Source organism: Buteo buteo, chromosome 21 (assembly GCF_964188355.1).
Source record: "Buteo buteo chromosome 21, bButBut1.hap1.1, whole genome shotgun sequence".
NCBI classification, from domain to species: domain Eukaryota; kingdom Metazoa; phylum Chordata; class Aves; order Accipitriformes; family Accipitridae; genus Buteo; species Buteo buteo.
In genome coordinates, this window is record NC_134191.1 from 4,370,198 (window position 1) to 4,396,215 (window position 26,018).

The following is a 26,018-nucleotide window of genomic DNA, read 5'->3' on the forward strand; positions in this document are numbered from 1 at the left end:
AACACACACAGTGTGAGCGCCAACTTCTGCCTTTTATTGCGCAGTTAATTCCTTTTATACTAACAAGGGGAGGTGGGGTTACAGGTACATCACAAGGCTGCAACTAACCCTCTAACTTTCCGTGACATCGCGAGATCTTCCGAACGCCGAACCCTACACTGAATAGCTGTGTTATTAGCGTTATTTTACGGTTGGTTAGAGGAGCTCAGTAGGATCTTGATGCTATTTTCATCAGAGCCTTCATTTTGGAAGAAAGAGTGGCTTAAAGACCTATTTTTAAGTTACAGTTATGACTCCTTTTTGGTCATCAAAATTAGGGTAGCATAAACCTAGCATAAGAACAAAATTAGCCATAGGATCTGTTTAATTATGTTCTTGTAAATTAGTTCATTTCAGTCCTAATTCTGTCATCCTCCCTCATGTTGAACAGCCATTTCTTTTGCAACTGATTCACTGAAATCACTGAACTTAGTTGCCTACTAAGAGATTTGATATCAGGGTTTGAGAACTTGAAACTCCTGTGTATTTAGTCTTTTCTGTTTCGTAATATCCAGCTCACTTTTCTTTCAACAACAGATCTTGAAAACTCCAGGACGAAAATGAGAAGCGCGGTGTCAGTTCGAGAGGGACAGGGAGTCGTGCTGCTCTGCGGACCACCCCCCCGGGCGGGAGGTAAGGGACCTTCCAGGCTTTGTGCTTCAACTGGAGCCGATTGACCGTAAAGTGGAATATCTCCCTGGAAATGCAGGAGAGAGAGCAAGAATGAAACATGGGTTCTGAAGTAAATACAGAGAGAGAGAAAACAAAACCAAAAGAGGGGGAGGGAAGTACTTATGAGGATTTACTTTTATTTTGAAATCCCTTTCTAGCTCCTAGTAATTTCTGTGCACTTAACATGTCTGATTTTTATGATATTTCCAGTAATTAATTGAGTATCTTCTGGATAATTCTGCCCAATTTCACAATTGCCGAGCCTTGATGAATCTGGTTTTTCTCTATGGCTAGACAATTGCAAAGAGTATATTGTTGTCTTTAATTATGCTAGTATCTGCCTATTTTCTTGCAATCAAGACACTTGATAGTGTAATGTAATGATGCTGGCATAATTTACAACACTGCTGTCTCAAGGGCGGAGAGAAATCCGGATGTGTGGATTCTTGGTGGACCAAAAGTGGCAAGTACGTTTTTATCATTCCTTCTGCATCTTCAGTCTTTGACTAATTGCTATTAAGCCTCAAGTAATATTTGAAAGTAACTGGTTTTATTTGTTTTTAATTGATATGGAGTCTCATTATTGAAGGGCTGTGATGTTAAACATTAGATTTGATTGCAAAGACAAGGTAATATAAGCTAAAGATTGGATACAATAATATAGGTATTGCGGCTTCTTAAATTTGGCAGAGTCCAAGCAGACACAGCCATAAAATGGCAATTTTACAACTGTCTGAGCTTGCAGAATTTTTCTCTTTCTAAACCGATACATACTCTTAAATCATCTTTATAGCCTTACAACAGCTTTGTCTTCTCAGCTGCTGAGAAAATGGGTCATTCTCCCAGCTATCTATAAGAATTAGAATGATTAAATTTTGCTTCTATATGCAGTCCAAAGTCAGAATTACCCCAGCCATTTTGACTCTTATCCCTTGCATGGGTATACACCTAGAGGTGATTGCCAAACTGACTACAACTCTGCCTGACTTTTGCAATGTTTAAGTGTGAGGTGTCAAACAGGAGGTGATACAAAACATGCTTATATTGCTAAGAATGGTGGTTTAAATCAGCACTTTGAAGAGGTGAGAATTTCTTTTGCAGTCAGCAGATGGGATATGATTGACACCCCCCACCACCACCACTAATTGTGTTATTCATGCAAAAGAAGAGAGCGGAGGGCTCCCTGAATTATCAAATGGAATTGAGAGTTGGTACCAGAATTATTTAAAATCCTTGGATTTGTTTGAGAGTTGGAGGATTAACTGTTAAAGTTTTCAGGAGACATGGAGTAAGGTGGAAAAAAATCCTTCCTCTTCTTTCTTCACTAAAATAAACCTATAGCACAGTGACATCAAGCATACAGTGCCTCTAGATCTGGCACAGTAGGATGCAGGTTGGTAAGTCTTAGATAAAGTATCTATCCATTAAGCAGAAATAGTTTTTTAGGAATAGCAAGGATGGTTTAGGAACAGCTGACCTGGCCTGCAGGCTCTGAGGGCTGTTCAGCCCTTTGCAGATTGGTGATCTGATTATTTTATTATTTTTTCTTTGATGTTGTATTTGTCGCACTGAGCTATCAAATAATTTCAGACAATACTAATCCTTAAAACCTTCTCAAATACCTTGTTTTCTCCTCCCCTTTAGCCTGCAAAATACTGTTCTTTTGTGTTCTGTCATGTCGTGCAATTTCTAAGTTCTTGCTAGCTTAATTGCACTTATTTCTTGCATTCTCTGTAAGGAGTCTTCAAGAGGAGACTTGATTAAATTGTGATTATTCTTCCATATACAGCATTCCAGTTACAATAGAAACCAATGTTCATCCCAAAAGAAATACCAGTTCATAGTATGGGAAAAGGAAATTGCTTCCCTTCTACAATTTGGCATATTTTTTTCTTTGCTTATCTTAGCCACAGATATTTACATAAGTAATACGAATATGCCCTTTCAATGGGGAGCAAATTATTCATGCAGTTAATGGTACTTTTGTCCTTTTGAAGTTTGCAGTTCCAGTTCCATCAGGGTATGGACATCTACAATTTAAACCAACAATGAAACTCAATTTAACTTCGTGCACATAGGCTTATATGCTGAGCTTGTATTTTAGCTTCATTTCTGTGATGGCTGTTGGTGTACAGGGGGAGGAAGATGATGGTCAGTATTTCCAGTTGAGGGTGCACAGATCAGTTTCATATTTCTGTCATTAAACATGAGCTATATCACAAACTGCTCTAATATCTTCTTCAGAGTTAGTGCATTTTCAGTTTTTGGCATTCCGGTTTTTTTAAGCAGTCTTGTTTGAGATTTACTGAATGGGAGATTCAATAAATGACTGGCTTTGTGTGTGAAGGCTTCCCCCCCAGTATTTTACTAATTCAGCTGGGTTTTATGTTAGCTAATGTAAGTTGTATTGTAATTGAGCAGTGATTTTTGGATAATTAAGATGGTCATCTGTCATCGTTCTGCATGACCATACTTCTGTATATAATTTTAATTCTGTTACAGGGAACCTGTTAAAATACCCTGTTTTTCCACAAATGAGTAAATCATCTCACCCACATACTCAAGAGATAAAATGACATCTGCTGCTATCTTTTTCAGTTGTTACAACCATTAAATTCTACTGAACTCTCTACAGCTATTTTGACTGTTACTGTTATGTCTTTGATGGTTTTAAAGGACTGTTGATATAACAAACATCTCAACATACAAAACTTAATATTGGACACACTTAACATGCAGCAGCTTAAAAAACATTCATGCAATGCTAATTTTTTTCCATTCTGCCAAGAATGGAAAAGGCTAGACATACGGAGATCTAAAAATTATTTTTCTCTACTATTGATTTTGTTCCAAAATTGGTATCTAAGGAGTGACAAAGCCCTGAGTAAAGCAAATCCGCAAGTTCCTTTAGGGTTTTACCTACTGTTACTACTGTTTGTGTATCTTGATTATCATGTTTCTTGTCTTCTGCTTTTATTTCTGTTTGCTAGATGTTTGTGATTTATGTTTGTTTAGTACAGTCCGTTCTACTAATCTGACATTGATTTTGGATTTATGAGGTATATTCTGCTCTTCGGGAGAGCAGGAAGCAATGAGGCGCAGTCCTTCTGTGTTGTCTGTGGTGATTTCAGGGCTGTTTTATACACAGAGAAAAAGAGGATTTTTACTGGTAGAAGTAAAGGCTTGCTTGATGGTTATTCAGACATTTCAAAGAATTCAGGCTTGCCTGGAAAAACTAGGCATTAGTTTTATGTTGGTGGATATACTCTCTGTTACCTTGTTACTATGTTGAATATGACCATAACCCATGAGATCTTAAGTAAATGGCAAGAAAGTTGTGGAGCCAACAAGCTGTTGCTTGGAAATTGCAAGGAAATTCTACTTGTCTTATCACATGAAGCTAATCACGAACATATGTGTTCCTATTTCATGCAATATGGCAAGGATATTTCTACGTATATAAAGCAGCAAGAATATGTCTCACTGTTATACCCTGATAAATGGAGACTTAGTTGATAATTGAGACCGTATTTGAAGGATAGGGATCAATTTAGCTTACAGCATGTTATTTTAAAGTTGTGACATGCTGATATGAAATGATACTAGATCATGGAAAAATAGATCCCAATTCATTGCTCACTGTTTGGTATGACAAATCATTCAGTGAATAATGTCATGTCTGTTGCAAATTAGTATTTAGACTGGCAAATTTTTGCTCTTATCTCTTGTATTGCCATTTGGAGACCTGCAAGTTCCAGCAAGACTGTGCTTCATGAATAGCATGGCATGGAAGGTATCTCCATATGCCAGAAATATTTTGATGCTTTGATTATTTCTTTTCCACAACTCTTGAATGTCAGCATGCTATTTTTCGGGCAACTGTAAATTGAATTAGTTTTACTTATTTGGCTTTGGAAACATTTCATACCCTTAAAGCAAAGCAAAACCAGACTGATAGAACTTGAGAATACCGTTTCTTTTCTACTGCCCATCAGTGTGTCTTCAGTAGGTGCAAAGCATCCTGGTTTTGCACCTTTACTTTTTGCTTTTGTTTCAGGTTCTGGATGACACTCATCTGGGCATGAGCAATAAATCATACTTGCAGTAGGCACATTATGATGTTTTTACACAAAAATGCATTCTAAGGAGAATAGTATGTTGAATATTGTAAAAGCAATTGCCTTAAAAATGGCTCCATAGTGTTCTCGAGCTGTTCTCAATCTGCCAAAGAGAAATGGTATTTTTATTTAAAAATACATTTTGCAATAGTCCTGCTGGTGTCATCATCATCATCTGCACAAATTTCAGCTGACGGTTTGAAATCAAATGGTACCTGAGAGACACTTATATTTGTCCATATGAGGGACAATAATACATGTTCACAGCTGGATTTTACAATGATTTCTATCTGTCAGAGCATTATTTTCACCACCAGTAACAAACGAATGCTACAGAGTACCCTCTCTGTTCTGCACTCAATCAAATGTAGTCTTTCTAAAGCACTTTTTCTTTTGATAAACCTGTGTTACAGGCTGAAGTAAACCAGACTAAAATTAGTATATCCTTATTTATATATTTGTGCAACATCTGCAGCTACTTTCTAGTACGTGTTTTTAAGCTAGCATGGAGGCGTACAACTGGCTGAACAAGCTTTTAGCAAAAGATTCATTATTCCAGTTTGGGAAAGGACAAACTGGACAAGCAGGGTATCACTCCAAATTCTTACAGAACGTTTTGTTAAATCCGTGTTCCATTATGCACATCAATGACACTGAACATATGAATATATTTGTATTTCTGTTTTATTTCTTAGATATTTGGTCTTCTGTTCCTTTTCTAAGTCTTAGTTTGAGATATATCTAGATCATGAAGAATAGTTTCATAGCCAGGTCATCAGTAGAGCATAAAGCCTGAAAACATCTATGATCTAGTAATATTACCTCTTGTAAGTTTTGCACTACATCTTGAATACCCACTGCAAAATGACTATGGGAATATTGCAGCTTTTTATAATTTCATTTTTAAGGAAAGACTCTAGCCTTCAATCATTCATATATATATAAAATTATTTTTTTTAGGCAGCACTCCCAAGTATACAAATCAGAGAACAAAAAAGTATCTTTAAATCTCAGTATTTTAAAGCTAGATTATTCTTTTCATTAGTGGGGTGGGAGAGAGCATGTCAGAACCTATAGTCTACAGTGCAGGGTACAGCTTCACTTATAGCCCAAGGAGGAGTTTTGCGTAAGATTGGATCAGCTCCTGCTGGCTGCAGTACATTTGGCTTCCACTATATATTCATTAAGAGTTGCGTACGTATAAGCAGTAGCATATATAATGTGGGCTGTTGTGGGAGAGAGCAAGAGTAGAGCAGACTTCTGTGGGAATAATACTGCATAAGTTTCATTGGCAAAACGTACGTGGATGCTCTAGAAAACCTTGAAAAACTAGGGGATGTGCACTTTATTGCTGATACCTGCTCTCATTAGCCCTCTTTCCTGAACCTGAATAAACTGAAAGAGGTAGCAATATGGGATAAGAGTCTTCTAATGGGAAAGTATGTCTCTTGGTGGTGGGGTATTTGTTGGAAGATGGGGGGGATGGAAATAAAGAGGGAGAGGTAGATTAGGAAGAACCAATTGCAAGAAAAAAGTTCAGTTGGAGCCTGTTCACTTAGCTAGTCCCGGGTATCTCAGGTATGCCTTGGTGAAAAAGAGGAGAAGTTTGGAGAAAATAACTGGGTTTGGCCCTCTACCAAGATTATTTTTATCCCTAAATTGTTACCGTGGGGTTTTTCTCCTCTAGCTCTTTGTTATCTTCTCTATTAAAATATTTGAGTTGTTCTTTGGAAACAGGATAATTGATTAGGAAGAGGCAGGAGGGAGATGGCTGCAGTCCCAGAACACAGTCATAGCTGATCATTACACTCTTAACAAGAGTCCTAAAAGTAATTTTTGGGTTTTTTCACAGGGTTTTACCAAGTCCCTTCTCCTAAATGGGTGCAAGACTACCGAATGAAATTTGTCACTAATTACTACTTCCACCTGTAAACATTAGTATGTTCCTTTGAAAATTTACTCTTGGGTATTTCCATTAGTTTCCCTTAGTTTATCGCCCTAATATTTAACATTCAGAAGAAATCAGATGTGGTTTAGTTGAGCAATAAACTAAACTATCATCTTTTTATCCTCAAAATTATTATAGGCAGGAAGCAATTTAAAATACTTTCAACTATTGAAAAAGCACAACAGAGTTGTTAGAAATGCTCTGAGCAATTAAATGTAAAGTTCTAGGGAGGTGATTAAGAGAACAATTTGTCATTTGAAATAGATATGGCTAATGGGTATGTATTTAAATATTGCTTCCTAAAGCAGTTTCTTACTTTTCTGCATACTTCCAGAGTACGAACAATTTGATCAGACCTTGTACACTTTGAATGACACAGCTAGTCTGAAACAATTAGTTCAGAAATGTGATAAAGAGAAACTAATCCATCATCCTGCACAGCTGCAGGGGAAGTGAAATTGGGTTTTTATTCAGCATTGGAGCCCAAATGTAGAAAAGCATTTTGTTAGACTTTCCCATTAGCGTCCGGATTTCCTTTGGAGCACTAAGGAACATTTAACCTGCCAGTTAAGGAGCACTTTTATATTACAAGGTCATGTTCAGTTTGAAATTTAACACTAGCTAATGGTCAAATCCCACGTGTGACAAGAGGAGGGGGGAAGAAAAGACAGACATCAGGCAGGGCCATATTGCTGAGCTGCTTTTCCAGTGGATGTGCTGTTTGGAAATGTGCTTACTGTGAGGGTTTGGGGTTGGTTTGTTTTTTCTTTTTGGTGGTATTAATAAAGAAGTAATGCTGCCAGTCTTGAACATCTGTGTTTCCCAAGGATGAGCTTAGAAGTGTTTACATTTTAATTACAGTGGCGTGCTTTGCTTTTGACACTGCTTTGAAAGACTTAGAAAAACTCTACAAATTGTCGAGTATAAAGAAAGAGAGACCTTAGTGGACTATTTTACATCAGCAGAGCTTGTCACCTGTGGCAGCTGTGCAAAGGTAACCAGCTAGTTTGTGTGATGACTACTTGACCACTCTATGGTTGTGGTTTAGGTGGGGGGCAGTAGAGAAAAATACAATTCATGCTGCAACTACGTTTAACGATTTGCATCTTTTTTAACATCACGCTAGTTCATTTTGAAATCAGAAAATGACTGGACTCTTACCATATTCCATTTAAAATTGAAAATTAGGTGTTAGCCTGAAGTAGGAACCTTGCAATTTCAGCTAAAACATTTCAATGTTCTCATTAAATGTGTAGATTGAAATTGCAAGATATTACATAGGTCTCTGGCACTGCTCTTGTTGTTTTGGGTTATTCCATACACAGAAGTTGCATGCCTAATTACCTGCACAGCATGCTGAAAATTGATCTTTTATATTTTATCTACAAAATAATTCACCTTTTATGCCAAAAAGATTAATGGTATACATTAGTTTCAAATCAGGGTGTTTCCATTATATTCTGGAATAAAATTAGTTTCTCAGGATACGTTCTTCGCTTTTTGTAGCTGGACTCAGATTCCCACCATGCAATTCACGTTTCTGTGTTCAGCCAAAAGAAGAAAGTTACCCTAAAGAGTTCAAGGGGAGTTTCAGATGTGTTCATAAACAGCTCCAAACTTTTTTCCCCAAGTTGGGAAAATGTTACAACTATTTTAACTGGATACTCATTGTCTCACCTTACTCCTGATAGCAACAAAAAGTAAACCACCAACCTACAGTTTATAGATATACTGTACTCTGAAGCGTGACTGCAGCTTTTATAAACAGGTAAAGACTTCTGCATTATTAGTGGTATAACTACGTGCATGCAAACAATTCAGGATGTGCCTGGGAAATACACAGTCTGAGTTTTGTTTTGGTTTTCTTTTTCCCAGCTGAATATACTTAGGACAGTTTTTCAGTTTCTGGGCATTTAATGTGCTCAAGAATATACTGTAAAACCCTAAAATTATGTACAATTTAATTCCAATAAAATTCTGAAGAGTTTTTTCATTGTCAAAAAGATACCACTTTTGACAGTGGCACCTAAAGAGATTATAATAACCCAGTTTAGGTATAAATTAGGGGATCCCATGTTGGAGTACATAAACACCTTGTCTTATGCCTACAGTGCATAAGATTTTTATTTGTAAAACAACTTTCAATGTTTGCCAAAAAATGAGAAAATGTGATTCATTTTATGGCAGAGATAAAGTATTACCTCCTGGTTTTTTTGTTTTGGGTTGGTTTGTTTATTTGTTTTTCTTTGCTAAAGGCTAGGCTCCAAGCATAGCCTTGCAGTTGGTTGTGCTGGTTTGCCAAAGGAAGGACAGACTACTTGAGGTGGTGAACTAAGTGGAATAAAGTAGCTAGAGTTTGCCCAAGTAAGGAAAGAAAAGTAGTTAATGAGAAGTTTGAAAGTAGCATATGTAAGATAAAATGCATTATATCCCTGCGGGCACTCGCATCCACAAGTACAGTGACCTAAACTCATAGCAGTGTAATCCTCTAAAGATTAGGCTGCAGTGAACTAAGGACAGCTTACGTCTAGGTTAAGAGCATCCTCTGGGAATTTAATGCACTTTTACCTCATGCAGATTAATTTCCTACTTTTAAATAACTTGTTTGCACTTTCCTAGGGGTTCCTGTGCAGACAGACGTACAGAGCTGTCCTCGGCCATGTTGACAAATGGACATTTCTGTGTGTGACTGCCCCACAATACTGTCCCTGATGTGCTGTGAGAGCTTACTCCTTCCTGAGTGATGTTCATCCACAAAGCAAGAGACTTTTCTCCACTTTGTGTCATTTCATCACAGTTTGAGCTGAAACTGGGCCAAATGACAAACTAATTGGTTTCTTCCTTAATTATGGAATCTGTCATTATCCTCTCAAAATCAGTCTTACTTTTCCATTACTTCTACTCGTAACACTAAGGTAGATAATTCAAAATAGCTGGTTGTTAACAAATTTCCATGTCTTTAATTGCAGTTTCTGTCATTGCTAAATTTTGTCTGATTACTTTCTTGCAAAGGCTTCTTTTAAAAGCCAAATACCATCCTGTGGGTTAGGCAGAGTGCCAGTTGAAGACCAAAAATACCAGGATATTTCAGTTTCCTGTTATATCTCTATTACAGGATATTTTAAAATCTGAATTGGAGAACTGCATGAAATAGTACAGATTTGGATAGCAATAATTGACATGAAACTTCTTTTCTTTAAAAAACAAAATGTAAAACCTCTAACTTCTGTTCAGTCAGCTTGATGCACTCAAAATCACATATTTTCATTTCTTTTAAGAATTATTTATGTAAACATCTGCTTCACTAATTGAAATCCAATCAGTTTTGAACATAAGTTTAAATCTATTTCAGAACAATACTGTTCATATCATTTACTTTCGGCTATTTTAGAAATCCCACTTGAGTGTGAATTGTGGGGAATTAATAGTGGATACATATTAAGCAGGTGTAGAGGAGCGATGGTCCAGAACAAAAGGAGCAAGAGATGACCTACAGAATTTGTGCATTTAGTGGGTGAAATAAACTTTATGAATTGTCGTTCTCCTTTCGGTCAAAAGTCTATATGCCTCCCCCCTGCCCTGCCATGTTTGCTTTGCCGGCTTCCTGAATTCATTTATGGTTTTGGATTTCCACAACTACTGTTGTCTCTTAAATTCTGTTTACAAGAAATAAAATTGCCCTGGCTCTATTCAGTGGTCTCCCACTGATGTATTGCAGCCTCTCTTAGAGGAAATGTGTCATATAATTAAAAGGAATCTTTTCAAAAGCAGCTCAAGGCCTAACTTTGAACTCAGTTAAAAACCACTAAATGTGCAGGGCTTACGCCCTTATGTTCCTTTAGCAACATTAATTTTTTTCTTACACGGCAAGGAAAGATACTTTTTTTTTTTTGAGGCTCATAGGTTACAGGAAATGACTATGGTAGACCTCAAAGGCTATGCTGATTTAATTGTTGAATTTTGTACAAATTTAAGTTTAAAAATGACAGGCAGTTTTATAAGCAATTTTTAATTGAACACTTAGGTGCACAAAGTGCCTAGAACAGTATGAGCATGCTGAGTGTGTTGTGGCTTGTAGACTGCACAGTAAATAATAATCAAATAATGCAAAATAAAGAGAAGCAGCCAACCAAGATGTAGTAAACAAATAAAAATTGAGTAATAACTGTAATTTCCAATACCTTATCCATGTATAGTCGCCAAATAAGGAGAAAATGCATTGGAAAGCAAAGGCTTAGATCTCTGAGGAAGCCCAGGAGAGACATATTACTTCCATTTGTAACAGAAAATCAACTGAAAACTTGTAATTGACAGAAAGGGAGTGAGTTTATGTCCCTTGAGGTGCCCTAGGATCAGCAACAGGCAAATGGTGTAAACATAATAAATCACAGAACAAGTTGTTTAATATGAATTTTTTTTTGGAAAATAAGAATACAATTTTGTAAAGTACAATAAATATAAAATGAGATATTGGCTGTGGGGCACTGGTAAAGAAACACCCTGCTCCTTTTTTTAAGAGAGTCGATGAAAATATATGTTGAATAGGAAATTAGGTTTCCAGGAGTACTTATTCATAGGCTGTTGAAGGATCCAATTAAACTGGAATACACTTTGCGTGGCTTTCATAATCATAATGACTGATTTCAATGAGTTTACTCTTGACTTAACCCAATATAATAGGAACGAAATCAAGCTGCTTATTTTCCTGCTGTGTATCCAGATATGTCCATCCCCTTTGAATGTTTTGAATAATGTCTTTTTTCCTATTATTTTATTCTGAAAAAATAAAAAATAAAAAATTTTGAGCTAAGGAAAACAAGTAGCTCAATAAATACCAGAACCAATAAAGCCTGGCTTCCCACACTTTTGTGTCTTGTGGATGTCTGAGTTTGATGTAGAGCTGAAAATGTAAATTATTTTTTTTTTCCTTACAGTTCCTGAATTGATACCTAATTTGGTCTACAGCCTCTCCCTCAGCCTTGTGAACACTCTCTTCATCCAGCTGCTCTGTAGAAATGGAATTATGCTTTATTTTCTGGTCTTTCCTATTTAGCAAGACCATAAAATCTTTGCTCTCAAAGAGGTAGTAGTCCCCTTCAACCTCTTCGGGTGTACTCTTTTTTTCCTTTTTAAAAAGTATTTTTTATTTTATTTTTTCTATTTGAAGTGGCTGGTAGGTATTGAATAGTGCCAGATCACAGGCAGGATGGTACACAGCTGCACCCACCCTGCTGTGCAGTGCTTACTCAACAAGCCCTCTCAATTCAACAGTAAACCATTGTCCCCTACATCTTGGTATTTGTATTGTAAGATGGGAGGATAGCTGTACAGAATATTTTGTTGTTGACTGTATAAATATTCTTTGGCTTGTGTATGAGACTCTTGTGGCACTTCTCAAAAGTCTTACTGAAGTCAATCTAGATTATAGGGTCTTACTTCTCACAGCACTAACGACCCTATCTTTTCTTGGCAAATCCTCGTTGGCCTTCCTTATAATAAACTAATAACACTGCTTGTGTTACGTAGGAAGGAACTTTCAGTGAAAGCCACTGTTTCACCTGAGGAGACACTCTGCAAGTCCAGAAGGGTAGATGACTGTTTTGAACAACAAGTATTTCCAAATATGACAAAAGTATAACTCTTGAGAAAAGTACTGAGACTGTTAATTGTTCATACACACTGCTCCTGCAAAATTATGTTAATGGAAGGAGTTTATAAACACAATTATGATAAGCCATTTCATTTGATGCCCATTTTGCATTAGCCAGTCCCTAAATATTTTAATAATTTCATTTATTGAAATGTTTTTTCATCTGCACAATCTTACCTTACGCTTAATTGTCCTGTTGGCTTAGCGCTTTCCTGGGTGCATATTCATACTCAGCTGTAAGGGTTGTGAAAATGCCTGTCCTCCACTTCGTGACTGCATCCAAATTTATGCACTTTCAAATTAAACCTGTGCAAAAAAGGATGATCTCCATTTTGTAGGGGCAGTGCGAATGCTACAAGATATTTTACATGAAGGAAGGTCAATCAACCTATAATCGCCTCTAATTAGCACTTGCAGAAGCTGTAATCTTTTTATAAACTTTCAGCTGAGCGGCACTTGGGTGAAAAATTATTTCTTGCCTGGAAAACCATTAAAAATTAATTTCCTTTGATTCTCTGGGATATAAATGAGACAAGCACATGTCCTCGCACAGGAAGGGGCTTTTGCCAATTAAAATTGGACATGCAGAGCTCAGAGTGGTGTTCAGAAAAAAACGAATTCTAATGCAGTTTTTGCCAAATCTTATAGTTTATCTCTTGAAGTGTGGTTTTCCTTTCAAATGACCATAATGAATGGTTGTGAGAGCTACTTTGCCATATCATACAGAGATTTTTGTTTTTAGTGGAGTTTTTACAGATTTTTGTATGAAAAAAGTAGTTTTGCCGCGTGGTGAGCCCTACTGCGAATTTATGCTTCTTTTGACATTCCTTTCACTTGCATGCTCCTGTGCTCTTTCTATCTGCTAAGTATCTAGCTGAGTTAAGTATCTACTGAATGAATAATGTTTATGTTTTAGCAATGTTTGGTCTCATTTTTGCTGTCTGCTCCTATTTCCATGCATACGAAGTCTTGGGGGGAAAAAAAAAAGTAGATAAAAATTATTCTTGTGTAAACCACTTTGAATTCTTTTCACATTTTTCTTCTGCTGGAGGAGATATGGCCTTAGTAAAAAAATGGGTTTGTTAGTTTCTGGTACTTTTTAAAATTTAGTTTTTCTCAGTCATTGGCACTCTGGTCCTGTCTGTTACATAATACAGTATTGTATATAATGCGTTACAAAATACAGTAATAAAATAAACTTATTTTCAAAGAAAAAAATGTGAAAAACACTGCCAAACATCTTTACTTCTTTTTTTATTACCAACTAGAATTATCATTTGCTTGGATCTTCAATGAATATCCGTCATTTGTACAAGAGGACAGTCGGCGATTTGTGTCTCAAGAGACCGGTCACCTCTACATAGCCAAAGTCGAGCCGTCAGATGTAGGAAATTACACCTGTGTTGTAACCAGCACTGTGACCAACAGCCAAGTTCTTGGGTCGCCAACTCCTCTAGTACTGCGGACGGACGGTATGACTACCCTTCTACACCATGAATAAATAACGCGTCTAGTCATCAGTGAATGTTTTTTGTCTCATACAATGTAACCTTTCATGCATTCTCAGAATATTGATTGCTTTATAAGAAGATAAAGTATTTTGCATTACATGTTCCTCTTCCTCTCCTAAGTCTGACGGTGATTTCACTGGTAGGTCGCTATGCTTCTCTTTATAAATGGAGCGTGTGAGAAATAAACTTGATTTTGATTTTAATGTGATGTAATGCTAAAGAGAGAAAAAAGGCTTTAAAAATTAAAAATTACCTTTTTTCAATCGTCTCATACAGGTGTGATGGGAGAATATGAACCCAAAATAGAAGTTCAGTTTCCTGAGACACTTCCTGCAGCTAAAGGCTCAACTGTGAAGCTAGAATGCTTTGCACTGGGAAAGTAAGTTTTTGACTTCACCAATACTGAAAGTTGACGCACGTTAGGGTTCATCTGCACAAGAGAGGTGGAGTTCTGGCAGTTGTTTTGGTGGTGTTTTTTAAAGACCCCTTTTTGATCATCACAACTACTGCCTTGGAATAAGAGGGCAAAGAGTCTTGGAGTAATTTTTTATTTTGTTCAGAATTAAAACATATATGTTGGCAATACAGGAATTTACATTTCATTTCAAATTATCTTGAATAAGATCAGTGCAGTTTTGCATATATCCTTTGACCTAGTTCTGCTTTCTCTGTGTAGAAGAAAATGTTGTTGACGTCTGTGAGAATTTTGTGTGAATCTTACTGTTAAATGTACTTGATGCTTTCATAATATTGTTCTTTCTTTATAGCTGAAATAAAGATTAAAATGCATTTCTCTTCTGAATGATATTTCACACACAATTGATATCTTTTCTCTTTCACAAATGATCTGAGAATGCATTTATGTTTCTGTAAATGTATTTACTTACCACTTTGCGGTTTATTTGCAGACAGCTTTGTCAGGTGTTCATAATTTTAAGTGCCAGATTGATAACTTAATCACATGCTATTGCTTTGGTTCCCCAGCTAGGTGAGTGAAAGTTTTAAAATCAGAGAACAAATGGCTGTTGTAGGATGGGATTTTCAAAATACTTGCCTTGATTCTCCTTCCATGGAAATCATTGGTAGATCTCACCTGTCTTCAGGGGAAGCCAGTGCTGATTTATAAAACATTTTACAATCGTTGGACATGCACACAGACATTCATGAAAAACTTGGTACCACAAGTTACAGTGCATGAAACAGAACAGTACATGCGAATCAGTTGTCATAGTGTCTGACCATCTGTCATCTACAGTACGGATACCACTTTTAACACAAGCTTTTACTCACCTCTGAGTTTTACTGTATATTATTTAAAGTTTCTAGTTTTGACAGTCAAATACTTTAGCCAAAGCTGTTTAATATCCCATTATTTTCTTTTTAGCCCTGTGCCTCAGATTAACTGGAGAAGAACTGACGGTCTGCCGTTTCCAAGTAAAATAAAGCTGCGGAAATCCAACGGCATGATTGAAATACCTAATTTCCAGCAGGAGGATGCAGGACTATATGAATGTATTACTGAAAACTCCAGAGGAAAAAACATTGCAAGAGGACGTCTCACTTACTATGGTAGGAAACTTTCTTCCTTCTTTTCTCCTACCCTTCTTTCTACGTGAAATATAAACCACTCTTGGGTACTTTGGGGTTTATAGCTCCTGCAATACCATCAAGCGTTTGTGCTTAAAAATCTGTGGCTATTCACAGAGGATGAGAACTTGTGCACCAGGTTTTTGTGTAACACTTGTAATAAATGTCCAGGCTCAAAAGGGTTGCTAAGAGTAGTGTAGAAGGTGCTTGTGCTTATTTTTCTGTGACGGAAATACTTTTTTTTAAACAATTCTTATTGTTCCATTGGTGAAACCTTAGATTTTCAGTCAATTGGATTTATTTTGGGGTTCATTTAGGCCTCACATTTACAGGAAATACAAATTTTATCTTGCTTTAGGAAGAGATTACTGATGGATATTGTCAATCCTTTGCTTTCAAAATGGCCAATTTTATTTTAAAATGAGAGAATATAATCCAGCATAGGAAATGAAATAATATGAAATTTAATAGCTGGAAACAGACAGAGTCTCTTGTGCATTTAAGGGTATAGAGTGAAATGAGTATCAGCAAAGCACACTGGTGGTGTTTTAAAGCTAGTGTGATTTGCAACAACGTGGTAATTGACAATTTTTGTTAAAGCCAGATCTCAGCAAATGTAATTTTCTTTAGGTAAATGGCAATTTAAAGAGTGTTTCAGACTGTGCTTTGGAATGCTTTTCCTCATGTAGGAATATTTGAGCAAAGATTTTTTTTTTTTTTTTAAGTTGTATGAAAAAGCATAGAGCATAGCTACTGTGCAACTTCAAGCAAATGTTCTTTCTGTTTACTGCTTCTGTATGGGAAGCTGCTGATTACTGGAACACATAGAGTGCTGCAATGTAGATTTTAGTCAATGGAGATTTTAATTTTAAGGCATAACGGGTTTTATAAGGAGGAAGGAAAAGAGACTTTTCCCCCTCTCAACTTCCAAATTAATAGTTACAATGAATCATTACACCATCATTGGAAATGTTCAAGATCAGGTTGGATAGGGGAGTTTGAGCAACCTGAGTTTTCCATATACTAGTTGTAATTAGGACTTTTTGAGAAATCCTATGAATAACATAGGGCAAAAGATCTAAGATGCTTCATCTGCCAGTGTCATCTGTCATTCCAAACTTGGCACTATGCATCCGATTTTATGAAGTGACTTTTTTTTGCTACTTGAAAGTTTCAAACAAGTTGTGGTTTGTGTATCAGTTTGGCTCAGTAGTCCTACTCCAGTTTTAAATCAGGGCAGTTATAAGACACGTCAATGTAGACTACATCCAAAATCGAGTAGATTTGTCCATTAGTTCTTGTAATGTAATTACAATAGTGGGCAATCTTGAGATATTTGACCTGCTTCCCAGGTTTTGTTTTGCTCATTAAAGGACACAGAGCTGAAACAAAGGATGTTGCTAATCAATAAAAGCAAGTGAGTTGCAGTTTTGCAACAAGTAAATCAGCGTGAACATTTTCATTACAAATCCAGAAAGGGATTTGAACCTTCAAATAGAGTTCATACTCCAGTATAAATGTCTGGCCATATTAGATTCATCCCTAATATGGATGTTCAGACTAAAAAGAATAATGAGACCTGTAGCGGCATTAATGGCACTCCAACTGTTTCATTTCATTTGTTCTGCCTAATGAAACCCATTCTGCAGAATTAAGTAGATTACTTAAATCTTTCTTGTTTTGTTACTTGCTTTACTGTTGCAAATAGAATGCCAACAAATCTGTGTTCAGGATAGGATCATTTTAACACTTTTTGATAATTTGAAGGGTTTTCATTCTGTTTGTGGATCAATAACATTCTATAACCAAAGATAATATCTTCCTGTGGCTTGCCACTGCGTCTGATATCAAAGCTCAGAAATCTCTCTGGTAAAGAAATCTAACATTGTTCTAATATTCTTCCAATAAAAGATGGATATTTAAGGAAGTTGTTCTAAAAGCAGGTGAGGATTTGGGGGAAATTAATGCACTACACTGAAGACTTAGAATAAAAGAAATCTATCTGCCAGAAAGTACCAACTCTGGCAAAGATGACTCAGATCTGTGTGGTAATGTTAGTGGATGTTGGCTGCTGTTAAAATATTTTATTGGTAGAAGTGTAAGATGTGTCTGCTAATCATATATAGAAAAATATATGCGTTACAAATGGACAGGATCCTTTTTATTTTAAAAGTTAAAACATTTATTTTTCTCTTCTCAAAAGAATGAAGCACGTTTCTGGCTTACACAAGAAAGAGTATAACAAGAATTGACTGGAAAATAGAAGGTTTTCCTTTCTTTGCAGATTTTAAAGGTTCTTTGTAAATGAAACATAAAGATAGACCTAAACAAAAGCTTGAAACATTTCATTGCTCTGCTATGAAATGAAACACTCTTATTCTCCTGAGCTGAAACTGTAAAATTTGAATTCTGAAAATTGGGTTTTTCAGTGTGTAAATGGTTTGATTACAAAAAAAGATCAGTTATGTTTTCTGTGTATCCTGCCTCGTCTTCCAATAATGAATTAGTCTTGAAACCACAAAGCACTTGAACATAGGCTCAACTGTAATTGTATCCATAGTCATTTTCTCAAGAATGCTTATAAATTTGGTATAGAAATTCTGTGCACATCTTTAACTCTCTTTATTAAAAATAGAATCACTCTGTTTAATTTCATTGTGGGTTTTCAATATAAGTCTCAACCCATAGTTGAAGTCAATAATTAAAATAGATACTCTAAAACAGATATTTTGGGTTCTTTCATAACATTACTAACAGACTATTAATCTTCCTTTTTTCTCAAGAAGGATTTTCTGAAGAAAAGCCCAACACCAAATGTTCAGTTTTTTGTCCTTTGTACAGTTCCAACATTTGTTTAATGCCAGTTTTCTCCTCAGGGGAGTTCAGAATGTGCTAAAAATAGGACGAGATTATCTAAGTTTGATTTAATATAAAACCTGGATATATAAATAATTTGCTTCCACTTTATTAGCATATTTGTTTGTCATCATTATTAGCCCTTTCCATAAAGTGATAATAGAAGAAGAAAGAATCCACGAAGACGTTCCACGGCATGGATAAATTGGAAGAGATGAAACAATTACATTTTTTTATTTTAAGATGCAATTAAACATGTAACATGGTAGAGATATGTAAATCAATTAATTTAAAGTATAATTGAAGAAAATGCATTCTTAATTAGCATATGCCGATTTAATGGAACTCATGCTTGATAGTACCAAGGTAAAATGTTTAACAGGGAGAAAAAACTCTGCTGCTGTTCTCCTTTTGCTCTGCAGTGGTGGTCTGTAGTAGCAAAGGCAAACCCCCAGTAATACATAGACTCTACGTAATCTGTCAGCATATCAAAAAATACTTCTCTATTTTGTTAATTACTTTGGTAATAACGTACTACCAAAATGATACTCAAGCTACAGTATTCATGTATGTGGAAGAGCCTCACTGTTTAAAGCTTTTAGTCTGATAGCCTGATTCTATCTTGTTCACGGAGGTGTCTTCAAAACATTAGCTACGAACCTATAAATGACTAAATACCGTCAAGCAGTTGTTGAGTTTGACCAACCTGGAGTTTAATTGTTGATGCTGTCTAATAATTTAATTGCCTTGCTACAGAGACAAGTTGTTCATCTTTTTTATATACTAAAACTTTCCCCAATGATGTAGCAATTACCTGTTGCTTGAGAGCATTTTTAGTTTTGCATGGAAGTCAAATAATGGACATATTCAGGGATGCCTTAGATGCTTCTCTGGGCCCAGTTGTTTTATCAGAAAAAGAGTTATTCATGTGTAAAGTCACTTGGAGTTTTGAGATAATAAGGTTCATTGCTGCGGTAGGCATCAGTATGAGTGTCATAGCCTGACTTTCAGATACACTACCTAGAAGAATGAAGTTTACATTATCTGGTTGTTTTTCTTCCCAGTACGCTTCACAGCTGCTTTCTCTTGAACTATGGAAAGTTCGTTTTGACTCTGATTTAGTGTCCAACTGCTGAGCTATCCAAAGGTATTTTCAAAGGAGGTTTCCAGCCCAGCTTTCAGACTGTAAATTTCAAAGTAAAGATATGTGTATAAGCAGATCGCATCTTGTGTGCAAGCCCTAATTAGAGACTGTCGTGGAAGAGCTTCCCATAGTCTTCTGCCTCTAAGCAGAGGTACGGCAGACCTTTACTTTCTGGGAAAGCACAGTGTCTAGACAAAAGTCATGGGCCTGAAGTTCTGCCTTTCCTTCATGCTGTTCCCATGGCTTACAGAATTAGAAGGAGATTTTTATTAGAGTCTCCTATTCTGAAGGAAATAATATATAGAAATTCGTATTGACATACATTGTGCATGGTATCCCACAAATTATTTGCAAATGAGATCTCGGCACAGCTTCTGAAAAGTGTTAACTTCTTCAGCCATTGCTTCCAAGAGCTTCATTGGAGTCACTCATTCCAGTTGGTCTTCATTTGCATCAAAACTCAGAACAGTCATCGCAAAAAGTTCCTTAAAAATCTAAAAAAAAACGGTTATCACTTTCCTTATGGCCTACAGGGATGCCCTAGAGTGTAATGAAGCAACAGTTGTTTTCTTCAGGAAGACCTGCCTGGACTAATTAGCTGGAAGAAAAGGGTGATCGTAGCCACCAAAAAGACCAAGTCTTCTCACTGAGATAAATTTTATGAAATTACACACTTGCATCACTTCTTGCCTGTGGGACCATGAGTCTTGCAAGGAATATTTTAAGCAAAAACAACTGAAGCAAAACAGTCTGGTGCTTTTCCAAGTGACTGACCATGAGGCTGATGGCTAACCTTCTTTAGAAAATCAGTTACCTACAAGTATTTTGTCCTAAGGGAATTTTATATGAATCTTTCATGAAGATTGCACAGCAAGTTCCTAAGAATTCTTAATATTACCACACAATACGGATTCCTGTCACAGTCTCAAACCCTGCACTACAAACTCCATTCCAATTAACTTCCAACCTCTCAACTTACAGGAGGACATGGGGTTTTTTTCATCTCAGTGAAAGTATGTTGCTTATTTGCCTATTCCTTGTTTAAGGAGGAAGGAGTGGTGTCTCCTCAGGAAGATCCAAGTTACGCACCGAGCCAATGCAGTAGCTCCATGAGAGAATGAGGCTTTGTTACCAAGTCATTAGTCTTCCTTCAAGAGCACAGATGTGGCGGTGGAACCAGGTGTTCTAAACAGGTATCATTTGTCTGGCATTGACTAAACCTCAAGAGGAATAAAGCCATATATACAGAATCATTTAGGTAGTCAGGCAGAGCTGAATAAAAAAGGTAGTGTTGGGCTTGGAAAGTCATGCTTATCTTTTGAGAGGATATGTAAATCTACTGTTACGTGACCTCCTGTGTGCACTTTTCTCAGCTGCTGCAATGTGGACCATCTTTACCTTGGCCAAGATTCAGAGTATGCAGTGGAATATTCCCAGCTGGAATTGCCCCTGTTTAGCTGCCTTTTCAGTTTTGAACCGGTCAGTTGAATTGTTCTTTTTCAAAGAGTTTGTAATACTTTTACAGCCTTTTTTAAAGACTTTGAGATGTGGCAGATTGAAAGGTGTATTTTTCTTTCCGCTGAATTCCTTCATGAGTAATTTGAAGAGAAAAAGAGCCTTCTTCAAGGAAATCACTAAAGTCTACATCAACACTTTTGCGAATGAACAAGCACCATAAATTTCTCAGATTGTGGCTTAGGAAGCTCTGTTCTGTTCATTTCTGATTTGAGTGGTTGTCTTGCTCCCATGCTTTCCAAAAAGACATAGTTTATCATATCTACCGTGGAGACTTGGGAAACCCTCCTGTGGAGACTGTCTGACATGAAGAATCTTAAAATGAAGATCTGTAGTGTAGACAATGTTTTTCTTATTAATGGAATTGAATCCAAGATCTTGAACTCGAAAATAGACTATATTTAATCTACTTTCAAGTGGAGATATGCAGCAGATGTGAAATATTGCACATGTATGGATCCATCAATAATTCAAGTACTGTTGCTTGTTGCATAAATATTTAGGTATGCAAAGTGCACGAAGCATGCTGACGTGGAGTCCTGAGCTTTCATCCCTTTGACACAGGTGGGGTAAATACACCAAATGACAATGTGAGATAAAGCAATGACTCTTTCTTGAACTCCAGTGTTGTAACATTAACTTCCAAGATTTAACCAAAATTAATATCAGTAAGATAGTACATTTGTCTGACGCGAAGATAAGGTTATCCTGTCTTTCAGAGCTGACCTTGATAAAGAGAGTGTAAAAAAAAAAAATATCATCTCCAAATCAGTGAAAGGCATTTAACCTCACAGGGTATAAGGGACGTGCAAAACAAAAGAAGTAACAAGAGGGTTTCAGTGTCAGCAAATACTGGTTGAATTCCAAAACCTCCTAAGTTAGTATCTCAATGAATACATTTTAGTAAGTTCTTCTGTGAGAAGTTAATCCTAAGTATGTATACATAAATCATAAATAGTATTAATCCTTGTTGCCATAAAAGTATGGTAGTGTATATGATCGTGTTGAGATCTTATCACTGCATTGCAGAATGTATGATGGAGAGAAAATTTGTATGCTAGAAAAGAGTGAATCTTTTTTAAAGAGATTAATACCAACCCTCAGCCAAACGTTGGTCTTGCTGGTCTCGTGCCTATGGCAATGGAACAGGTTCAGCTCTCAGCTGTGCTGCAGACTTCCCTTGTGGCCATCAGCAAGTCATTAATTTCCCTGGTCTGAATTAATTGTTGGTGTAACTCCATTGTAGTAGGAAGTTCAACAGGAATTAATCTGACCTTCTGTGCTTCCAAAACTCATCTATTAAATAATAATATTTTCCTGTATCACCAGGGATTTATTTTTTTCCCTAGTTGTTTTGATATGAGAGTGTTATGAGATTTTCCTAAATTACCAATTTAGGAAAATCTTTACGGTAATCAAATTGACTCTGGAAAATTCTTTTGCCCTTAGCTATATATTTGCAACCAAGTTTCACCCTACTTTTTATCTGTTTTCTCCATATGCAATGTCCAGAATTTTTTTTTCTTGGAGAAATAGCATATATTGAGATGATAAACTTTCTAGTTAATTGAATAAATTCAAAGAAAATTCACATGAATTAGCTATAAAACAGTGTTGTGCTCTTGTGTGAAATAGCACTAAAGGAATAAACTAATGCTGTCTTCCATGCAGTGATGTTTATTTGCCAAGTGAGCGTGCTTTTTTTTAACCTATGAAAGCTGTAACAGATGTTTTTAACTCTATCTCTACAGTTTTAATTGTATGTTAGGTAATTCTGAAGGATGTATGGTATTAATACATCAAAATTTCATTTAAAAATTAGTGATTTGGGGGGACTTTCAGGCCATATTCCTGTTTGCATCACCCAAATGCTGTGCTAAGACTAATGCTTTCAAAAACAGTCTTGTATATCCATGTATTCATCCAGTTCAGTACTGACTAGCATTAGAAAACAATTTAAATGGTATTTGGAACTAAAGCTGACATACCATTACATTTTTTTTGAGGACTTAAAGGATTCTCTTCAGCATTAATTTGATGATTTAGCTACATCAATTATTTAATTCCAGTGTCACTACTAATTTCTTTATCTTACATTTACCTCAATTTCAAAGTTGTGTTGTTTAATCATGAGTGATTTTAATACTGGTTTCACCAGTTCAGCTTTAGTGATCTGTAATCTCAATTTTCTTTTGGTTTACTGCTTGTAATAAAAATGTGTAAAAGGAACAGTGAGTATATTGTTTCGTTAGGTGACCTGAAGCACAACCAGTGAGAACCTCTGTTGGTACAAACCAGTCTACGCAGAAAACTGATGAGTGCCATGCAAGTTAACCCTTTAATTCTCATATGGAACCGTAACTTGTTAGGGTCTTTGTTGTTGATGTGTATTTCATCTGCAGCAAAACCTCACTGGATCCAGATGATAAAAGATATTGAAGTTGCTGTAGAGGACACATTATACTGGGATTGCAGAGCAAGTGGGAAGCCCAAACCATCATATAGGTGGCTGAAGAATGGAGACCAACTGTCAATGGAGGTAACATTCTATTTTGAAAACATGATGCTATGTAAAATCAATAGTACTTCCTATAAGTATGAGAATTCGCAAAGTCCATGTAATTAGTCAAGAGAAATATTTGATACTGGTTTTCATATGTTTGTCAGGAGCATCCAGATGGAAGCTTCAAAAGCTGCAATACCAGAAACAGAGACAAATTATGTTGTACAAAAATAGCCCAGCTAAAAGCAGATTTAAAAGCGATGATAGAAGCATAGAAATAAGTATGTAAAGAAAGACTGGAGAAGGAAGCTTAATTAAAGTTATACATTAAGAACCATAAATGAGGGATAGAGAACTTAAATTATTTTGTTATACTTGCTATTGGCATTTCATTAAAGGTAATAAGAAAACATATTTAAACTTCTCAACAAAAAAAAGACAAAAATCCTGAAAATTCGTAGGGTCACCATTACTTGATGCAATGTATGAAATACAAAGCAAATACCTATGTTACATTGCTGTTTAATACAATTCTTAAAGTAAATGAATGGAAAGTAATGCATTTGTTGACAGGGAAAAGAGTTTGTACTTCGAAGGTGAGATACTTGGTCTCCCAGATCAGAAACGCATCTGATACCCATATTGATTTTAAATCTCACTGCTTCGTTAAGAAAACTGCCCAGTTCAGGTTATCAGGAATATAAACTATGGGCACTAGCCCATCGCAGGAAGCATTTTGCCCTGGGCCAATGCGTTGTGCTCAACGCTGGCACTCAGAGTTGAAGAAGAAAGAGCAACTGCTAAAGTGAATTCAGTGGATGGCTATGAAAAATGATCTAAGCACTGAAAAACATTTCTTACCATTCAGAGCGTTATAGTTACATGCTCACTAAAAGGAATGGTAGTGTTTTGTGGACAGGTTAAATGAGGGAGTACAAAATCTCATCTCAGTGATTTAAGAGCATTGTTACCGTATCATACAAAGTCACTGAGGTAATGTACTTTTTTTACCTCAGTAAGTACAAAAATATCTTCTCTCATTCACTGTTCCCACGTCTCCACTTTTGAGTATTGGTGTGTCCAGCCTTTTGGCATGGTTTCAGAGCATAAGCATGACAGACTGGAAATGTTTAAGGACTGTAAACTACAGGACTAACTCTTTGAAAGCCGGCACTGAGGACATGTCAGAAGAGGAGTTCTCTGTGTATAGTGATCAGTTGTCTTGAGCTCCTTGACTGCAAGAACTCTTCTTCATGCTGGGTCTCCTCCACAAAAATCTGCTGGGGTTGTTCCGCTTAGCTGCCCTTCTCCATAAACAAATGTCTTATAGGGAAGAGTAAGAAGAGCAGCTTGGGATGCTAGAGAGAGGATCAAGACGTGGAGACTCAGGCTTGTTCCTCTTTGGGATTGTTTTAACTGGCTGAGCTCCTTGCAGTAAACTGGGAGGGGACCTGTCAAGGAAGGAGCTGAGCTGCCCATAGATAGCCGGAGTCACGCTGCAGTGGGGCCAACTGGAAGTGCATGTCCTTAGGAAAAGGCAGAGAGTGAATACCATTGCATTAGGCCTGGTACGCTATTTCCAGATCAAAAAAAAATTAAATCAATCAGAAAACATTTTAGAGAAAATAGTTTGTTCTTTTGTCCGTTATTGTTTCTCTGTTTTTTCCCAAAGGAGAAGCTCCTTTGGTTTTGTCTTTTGTCACTGGTTCCTTTTTCTCACCAGTTCCTGCCACTCCGTCCTCTAATTAGTCACTTTTTACCATAATTGATGTAGCTTTCCAAGAATAAGTAAGGTGAGAAGATCCCTATACTTCAGTAGCTTTGTCGGCTCTAAGGCACTTAAATATGTGTCTTCCATTTAACGACTGTTGGAATTTTTTCTGCATAGTATTACAGAGAGCTCATTAGCAAATGGCATGTGTGAAATCTCTAAATAATACGAAATGCCAGTGCCATCTGTATAGTTTGGATACTCTGGGCTGTCGTGAGGAGCCTAGTATGATTTTGTCCATATTTCTGGGGAAATATGAGGGTATTTGAGATTGCAAAGCCTCTATGAAACTGAGCAAGTTTGAAGAATCAATTTCATATGCTGTGTTGGCAAGTCTCTCTATTTGATCATTGTTGCCATACCATGATGCGGTCATGTCACTTATTTTAGAAATATTCTCATGATTATGCTGTTACATTTACCCCATTTATTGTATTTATGCTGTCCTATTTATATTTCTTACTTATTTTAAATTTTTCACAGGAAATATATCATCAATAAAGATATTTTTCTTAATATTCAGGGAAGGATCCAAATTGAAAATGGTGCACTTACAATATCAAATCTAAATCTGACAGATTCTGGCAGATACCAATGCATAGCTGAAAATAAACATGGTGTCATCTCTTCGAGTGCAGACCTCAGGGTTGTAGGTAAGATTTTTTTCCTTTTTCAGGAAAACACAAGCCTCATTCTCCCTCTCC

General features: G+C 36.5%; 1 protein-coding gene across 1 annotated transcript in view; it reads left to right on the forward strand.

The window, feature by feature from the left end:
• CNTN3 (contactin 3) overlaps positions 1–26,018 on the forward strand; it is a 115,621-nt gene that overhangs the window by 59,139 nt on the left and 30,464 nt on the right. Inside the window, exons 3-8 of the mRNA XM_075052631.1 lie at positions 577–672; positions 13,696–13,899; positions 14,215–14,317; positions 15,323–15,507; positions 23,443–23,579; positions 25,838–25,967. Of these exons, the coding sequence (XP_074908732.1) occupies positions 577–672; positions 13,696–13,899; positions 14,215–14,317; positions 15,323–15,507; positions 23,443–23,579; positions 25,838–25,967 (855 nt within the window). The remainder of the gene's footprint in view (positions 1–576; positions 673–13,695; positions 13,900–14,214; positions 14,318–15,322; positions 15,508–23,442; positions 23,580–25,837; positions 25,968–26,018) is intronic.